Source organism: Frieseomelitta varia, unplaced genomic scaffold, assembly GCF_011392965.1.
Source record: "Frieseomelitta varia isolate USP_RPSP 00005682 unplaced genomic scaffold, Fvar_1.2 scaffold_347, whole genome shotgun sequence".
Lineage (NCBI taxonomy): Eukaryota > Metazoa > Arthropoda > Insecta > Hymenoptera > Apidae > Frieseomelitta > Frieseomelitta varia.
The window spans coordinates 515,623-523,510 of record NW_025110087.1 but is presented as its reverse complement, the minus strand read 5'-3'; the positions used below and the strand labels follow the sequence as shown (position 1 = coordinate 523,510).

Genomic DNA, 7,888 nt, shown 5'->3' with positions numbered 1-7,888 from the left:
TCATTACGTCTGTTGATCGATATTTTTGTTCCCCTCATGGTTTTTTCTATTTTTCCTATTGTTATTTCATTACTTTATTATCATTTTGTTATTATTTTATTATTATTCCATTATTTCATTATTATTCCATTATTATTGTGTTATTATTTTGTTATTTTATTATTACTCTATTATTATTTTATTTTACTATCATTCTGTTGTTATTATTTTATTTCATTATTATTCTATTGTTGTTATTTTGTTTTATTATTATTCTATTATTATTATTTTATTTTATTATTATTCTATTGTTATTATTTTATTTTATTATTATTCTAGTATTATTATTTTATTTTATTACTATATTATTGTGTTATCATTTTGTTATTATTTTATTACTATTCTATTATTATTTTGTTATTTTATTACTACTCTATTATTATTTTATTTTATTATTATTCTCTTATTATTTTATTATTATTGTGTTGTTTTATTATTATTCTATTATTATCGTGTTGTTTTATTATTATTCTATTATTATTCTATTATTATTGTGTTATTTTATTTTATTATTTTTTCTTTTTTATTACTTGCAACTTTTTATACAGACATTTATGCATAATTCGCATTTTTTTTTAAATAGAATCTGAAAAATAGAAACTGAGAGAGAATTTAGACATCTTGTATAATAGAACCAACAAAATTATATTTATATTCGATAAATATTCGGATTCGTAATGTGCCTTTGAATAGAATACAATATTTAATAGATTGAATGTTTTTTTTTTTCTTTTTCGAGAAAAAAATTACAGATAATTAGTATTTCTTATTTTACATACATAATTCATACGTAATTTCTTCTAAGTTTTATTGAACAGTTTGCTCCTTAGATATTTCCAAAATGTAACTTTTATCTATATCAATATATATTCTCAAGATATAGATACAAATGTACAGAGTTACAAGTTAGTTTACAAATAATTGCAATAAAAATGAATACAATATCAATAATTGCTCGTCTTGGATAAAAAGAAATTTTTTCACGTAATTAACTAAAATTATTCGATTAAGCCAGACGACACGTGGCCGATGCTACGAACGAAAATACTGTTTCACTTAATACAGTTATCCTCTCTGGAGAAATCATCTCTTCATACTGCAAGTTTCACTTCATTTTCCGCGAGGAATTAAATTCTCCTTCTATTCTCACCGTATATTACTTAAACGTTAAAGTAAAATTACAAAATTCCCCTTGAATAGGACAATAATGGCCTCGAGTGTTCGAATATTGAAACGTCGTAGATAAATTTAATAAATTGAAATTCAACTTGCCAATAATAAATTCATTCAAAATTGCATTCTAAACGTGGTGATTCACATGTTTGAAATTATTGTGTTAGCCTGGTAATTCTGTGACAATCGAGAATCAACAAATGTTGTTATCGTTGTTTGTTCGAATTTATTTCAAGATGATAAAGTCAATTAATTGTTACGTGCGTTTGCGATGATGTGTAATCCTGAAATTTCTAAAAGAAAAAAACAACACAATTTTACATGCATAAAACTTGCAACGAAAATGATAAATTAATCATTTTGATCACTTTGACAATTCTGGTGTTAATTACAATGATACATTTATCAATTAATAAAATTATAGTATTGATGAACAGAATAGAATATTTATAATTGAACAAATTTTTCTTCCAAATAAATCACTGCTGAGATCCGTGCTGTGCTCAATTAATTTTTCTGTCAGTTTGAGAATTCGAATCTACAGTTATAATAATTGCTCCAAGTGAAGCAGCGAGTCTCAACTCGAAATAAAATAAAATTTTCCAATTGTGTCAACTTTCTACACTTTACAGAGTGTTAATGATTAATTGTTCAGGTCTCTGAAAAAAAATGCGAATGATATTTTTCTCGAGCGGTCGTAAAAATCGCTAAATGTTCGCGCACCCTAGAAATGGCCCGTTCGTCGCCTTTTGACGACGCTGGGAAGCGGCTTGTGACGAACGTTCTGGCGCGAGTATATCAATAAGGATTCGTCTGACAAGAGAAATGCGACACGATTCTCTCTCACGAGTTCAGAATACGGAGGCGCACGACCGGCCAGAGAAATGCCGGATTAGGGTCAGTTGTCTGGAAGAAATTCGTTCACGGATTGCGACGTATTTTCGGGAACACCGGCAGAAATAGGTTTCAGAGAGTTCTTTTTCTTTCTTTTTTTTTTTTTTTTTTTTTTTCGAATCGAACGTTTAACATTCTGCTTTCGCCCGGGATTTTCTATGTTTGTACGACTACGTTTGCCGAGGTAATTTTAATTCGCGCGAACTTGTTTTGAATGAAAATTATATTTCGGTACATTTTTTCTTTTTTTTTTTTCTTTTTTTCTTTCTTTTCAAACGCTAGAACACTAGGTTTGCGAGAGTTGCGCAATAAAGTAATCACGAAAATTGTTCTCACATTTCGCTCGTCTTCTCAGTATTTTCTTTCGATCAGCCCCTGTGTTACGCGCGCCGTTCTAGGGAATTTTATTTTTTCCTCTTTTTTCTCAGTCACTTGAGACTGTAAGAACCGTAAGAACCAAGAGAGTCCGTTGTTAATCACACGTTCGATCATCGTTGTATAATGTATTCAGTAGAGTGTACTCGACTTTTTCTCAGTTTTTAATACTTTCACTCGAGTTAATCTCCTCTGTGTTAATTCTTTTCTTTTCTTTTTTTTTTTTTTACGCTCGTAATGTTGGTAGACGCGCCTCTTCGGCGCTTTTCTTCAAACATCGTTCGCTAAATGGCGTTTCAATCGTGTCACGTGTTTTTTTCTTTTTTGAATCGTACGTTTCAACTTGCTACTTTAACCTTCTAAGGACAAAGTTTAATTTTACATGTTTTCATATGAGTTATCGTACTTTCTATATTTTCAAAGTTAATCAAATCAAATAAAGACTCAAGCTACTCGAAACAAGAAGAGAGAGGCCGTCGATATATCGGACATTCAGCTTTCTCAGATATTACATAAGTGTCGATATATCGAACGTTAGTACTTAGAAGGTTAATACCATCTTTTCCATTTTCTTTCTTTCTTTTCGTTTCATCTTTTCCTTTCCTCTTCAAATGTTTAAATCTGTTTTCGTTTTCTTTCCCTTCCTTTGCTCAAGCAAGATCCTTCGTTGCAAAGCGAATGCAAATTGCTGCAATGACGTACAGGCAAATGTTTCGTGTCGTTGCTTGTTAAATGCAAGTACACGTTGTTAAACATATTAAATATATTATTATCCTCGATTTATCGTTATCCGTGATAATTCGGTGTTCGAGAATTGCTCGACGATATTGCGAAAGAGATTTGCAGAGCCGTGCGACTCTTACAATCAGCAGAGAAACTTTCAACGAATTATGTTAAATAAATACGGAATATTATATATTAATATAAGAATATTATATATATTATTAATTCTTATATTATGTGTATTATTATTAATTTTCTTACTCCAGGTTGCCAAAGGAACGCCAGATTGATTTATCCGATTTCGATTTTCAACTTGCAGTCGTCAAATAATCGTCGAACACCGTATCATTTCATCTTAGTTGTCACTCAACCGATTTCGTCAGTTTCGTTCGATTTACGCTCAACATAATTCCAGTTCGTCTCTTTCACTCCTACGCTAGTCGAATCGAGAAAAGAAAAGAGACGAAACGAACCGGTGCAAACACTCGTTTCTAAACATTGAAACACTGACCGCACGAATTTTATTTTACCTTCGCTTTCGTATCGAAACTTTCGTTTGAAACATCTCGGCTGCAAAATTCTTTCAATTGAAGATGAAATTTGTGATCGAGCGAGTGGCATTTAACACCAGATCTACTCAAGTCTCCAATCAGACGTTAAAGTCAAAGAAAATGCTTATGATACTCACAAATAAAATAATAACAACAACAACATTTATAAAGTATCTGACATGGAAACATTCGATTGTTCAGAAATGGTAAAATATTCAAATTTTGATTATTTTGGTAGTTCTGGTGTCGACAAATGTTTATACTATTTTTTTATTTTGCAATACTTTCGCGGTTCTTCGGTCAGTTTGCAGTCGAAACTCTGAACTCTATCCAGTCGTCGTCGACTGTAGCTTTTAATCGACAAATAATTAACTAGATTGATTCTTCGTTACCGATTCTTTTTCTGCAAACTTTCAAAATTTTCACATATTTCTTTAGAAAGTCACCTCTCACTCTGCCACTGTTGTTCAATCGGTGTTTCTAATTAATCAGCCGACTATTGAGAGTCCAGATGCGTCAAAAGTCTTCTACCAACGACAAATGTGCAAACGTTTAGTTGCTAAATTACCTCATTCGCCTGATCGTTGCGACGAGACACCCCCTGGTCAATGAGCAATCACGAATCTCACCGATTCGGACATTTGTTTCCACTTTTGTTCACTCTTGGATCACTCTTGCCGATACTCAGGCTTGAGGAAACCAAACCAAAAGCTCCGAGAACTAAGTCTACTTGTCAAGCACAATTTCAAAGCACAAAACGATTCTCCGAACGAAAGACTGGAGAATTAAGACGCAAAGTTAAGGCAACCGAGTATTAAAAAAGAAGAAGAAGAAAAGAAAAAAAAAAAGAAAAAAGAAACAAATTGCCAGAATGCAGCCAAGATGTTCCAGATATCTGTTCCAGATATTCCCCGCAAGATCTCACAATTCTTCTCCTCTTTCTTCCTGCAGACGTCCCGGCATACACCATAATCCAGGATTTCACCGACCATGCAGCCAGTTGGCGCGACGTCGATCGTGTTCTTCCCTTTTTCCCTCGTTCGAATCGTCTACCAGACAAGCCGTCGATTCAAGTGGCCGTCTCGTACGGGACTTTGTTAGCAGCCAGGCCGAACGAGAAGCCCGCGTAGAGTGGCCTGGGTACCAGAAGATGATGATGATGATGATGATGACCGGATGACGAGTTCCTCTTCTCGTCCTCGGAGTTGCTCGAGATCTGCTCGTCGTCGGGGGCGATGATATTCTCGATGGTGAACGGCTTCTTCTTCTTCTGCTTCTGCTCTGGTTGGATGCTCGTCTGGCTGGATATGCCTGCCTCGAGGTTCGTTGACGGGGTACAACGGGCGACTTTACCGTCGCTCGGCTCGAGCGGCGTGGCGCAGCCCCTCGTGGTCTCCAGAGGGAAGAGCCTCGAGTCAGTCTTGTCGCCGGGGAGGGCGCCGATCTGTCTGCTGTCCGGGATCTCTGTCTGGAAGTAGGACAGCGTCTGAGACACGTACGGCGACACCTGGAACCCCGGGAAGCTCCAGCTTCCGGTCTGCAGCAGATTGCTGGCTTCGTAGCCACGGAGGATCTCGTCGGTACCGGCGAGTCTCTGCCGGACTTCCGGCGACAGGAGGTAATAACCGGAGCTGGTCTCCGGCGTGGTGAAGCCCGGCGAACCGTTGCCGCCGGACGACGTCATCGTCAGCCGACGTTCCTGCAGCTCCCAACGGAGGAGATCGTCCCGAAGACGGTGGAGGTTCGCTACGGTGAGGCTGCTGGTCTGCGTGTTGGGGTTTATCGACAGCACCGGCGACGACTCGGAGTGAGGCGGCGGCATGGCCGAGGCCAACGCCTGCAGCTCCGACTTTAGAAGCTCTTTGTCGGGCTTGTGCAGCTTGAAACGCTTCCTGCGGCGTAGGAGGGACCCGTTCTCGAACATGGACAGCGCCGCCGGGTGCAGGGCCCAGTACGCGCCTTTCCCCGGTCGATGCGGCCCCCGCGGCACCTGCAACCAGAAGTTGACGGGGCTTACGCTTCCGGTAAGTACGTATTCAGCATTTTCGTTACTTTTCGTTTCGAGAGAGTCTAGGCCTCCTTGTACAGAGAAGATCTAGTCTTATAAAGGTTCGACAAACTTATATTTGTTCAATATTTATTACATTTATCATATTATCAGTTTCATTGTTAATTTATAATTTGAATAAATTTTTTTCAATAAGTAGAAAAGAGCTCTTAACTCTTCGTTGAGTTAATTTGTGTGGCTGCCATTGAAAATTTAAATCCGTTTTTCGTTTTTTTTTTTTTCATTATTGTTGTTTTTATTATTATTTCAGAACTTTTTTTCACCGAATCTTGTTAAATTGACTAAGTAACTAATATTAGTAATATTACTGTTATTAATAGAATAATAATATTAGTAATATAATATTTTATTAGTATCATTAGTAACTAATAATATTATTATTCTACTAATAATAGTAGAATATGTAACCATATTGATTAAATTAAATTTGAATTTATGTTAATTTAATACTATGTAACTATAGCTCTTTATAATGTATGAAAAACCTGGCGGAGTGCCCCTGGTCTAGTCTGTACAAATTGGCGTAATGTTTGGTGTTTGCTGACGCGACACTAGCGCCACGCGAGCGTTAACTAGTTAGAAGAGAATATATCATAAGTTTGAACATCTACGGCAATTTGGTAAAAATCAAAAGTCCGCTTTGCAGCTAGTTCTTTATGTATTTATCAACTCTATCAAAATATAAGAAAAAAATCAAATCTCATTAATTTTAAATTAAACTCGAGTTTCTTTTTAACAAAACTCTGCCTGTTTTTTTAACAAATGTAAGAAAAGAAAAACTAATTTCATTAATTTTAAATTAAATTCAAGTTCAAGCATGATTCCTTTTATTAAAGAAACATTTTAAAAATTATTTCTCTCGAAACGTTCGAGCGTTCGTAAATTAAAGAAGAATATATAATAAAGGAGAACATATAATTAAAGAAGAATATATAATAAAAGAAATTACAGATTTATTTTGGTAGGAAGTGACTTTTCCACTCTGTGTCAGAACGAATTAGTAATCGGTCGGATAAACATTCAGCATTTGCATTTGCTGAATTACCACGTTTCCCACTGGCCGTGTAATGTTATATAAACAAGCAAAATAAACAGCAAAACGTACATGTGCACGTGTGTACATGCACACGTTTCTATTCACACTGGCGTAACACGTTAGAGGCGAGCTCACCGTATGCGGTTACACGGCCGTTTAATTAGCATAAATGCATATACATATGTAGAAAGTTTCGTATCTACCCGGATGGAAATAATATTTCACGCGTAGATACGCGCAAACACGTTTATGTTTGCACACTGTTACACGAATTAACAGACGAATAAAATTTAATAATTGACATATTGTTAGTTTTAATAAGAGAGTGAGAAAGAAAAAGTGTACAGGCGAAATCAAGCTTGTTTTTACGATGGCCAACGTTTTTAACTGTTCGATTTTATTCCCATCTTTGTACGACTCTCTTTGTGATCAGAGAGCTGAAACTTTATTCTATTTACTCGTCATTAAACCACCGTGCTTTATTACCGTGTGATTATGGCTGACAACAAAGTTGTCATTACCGAGCCATCTGTCTATAGCAGTTGTTGGTTTCTAGTCTTCGACCACGATCGATTGCAATTCTCTCTCTCTCTCTCTCTCTCTCTCTCTCTCTGTCTCTCTCTGCTTTCCTGGAAGCGTAGAAAATTCCACTCGCAGAGGGTCAACTCTCCTTTTGACTTTAACCCTTTTAGACGGGAAAGAAATTATTCTGAAAATGCGCCCAACTAACCAAAAAACGAAACTAGTTATTCACTGATTTCCATTATTTTCAGGATTATTTAGTAAACAGAAAATGATTAAAATTTCAATTTTTTTTTTTATATTTATTGGTGTTACTCTTACATTTTTTCGTCAACATTTCTTAGGATTAATAGGAATACCACGACGATATTCCGATTATAGGATCAATAATTTCAATAAACAGATTGTTATTTTCAATTTATATTATTTTCGAAAGACATCAAGACGATTTATTTTATTTAAATTTTATCAATCTTCATTAGAATGATTAAATTCTGTAGAATCCTT

General features: G+C 35.5%; 1 protein-coding gene across 1 annotated transcript in view; it reads right to left on the bottom strand.

The window, feature by feature from the left end:
* Window positions 1-4,789: 4,789 nt before the first annotated feature.
* LOC122530585 (forkhead box protein H1-like) overlaps window positions 4,790-7,888 on the bottom strand; it is a 14,060-nt gene continuing 10,961 nt past the window's right edge. The window contains exon 2 of the mRNA XM_043657670.1: window positions 4,790-5,745. Within this exon, the coding sequence (XP_043513605.1) occupies window positions 4,825-5,745 (921 nt within the window). The 3' untranslated portion in view covers window positions 4,790-4,824. The remainder of the gene's footprint in view (window positions 5,746-7,888) is intronic.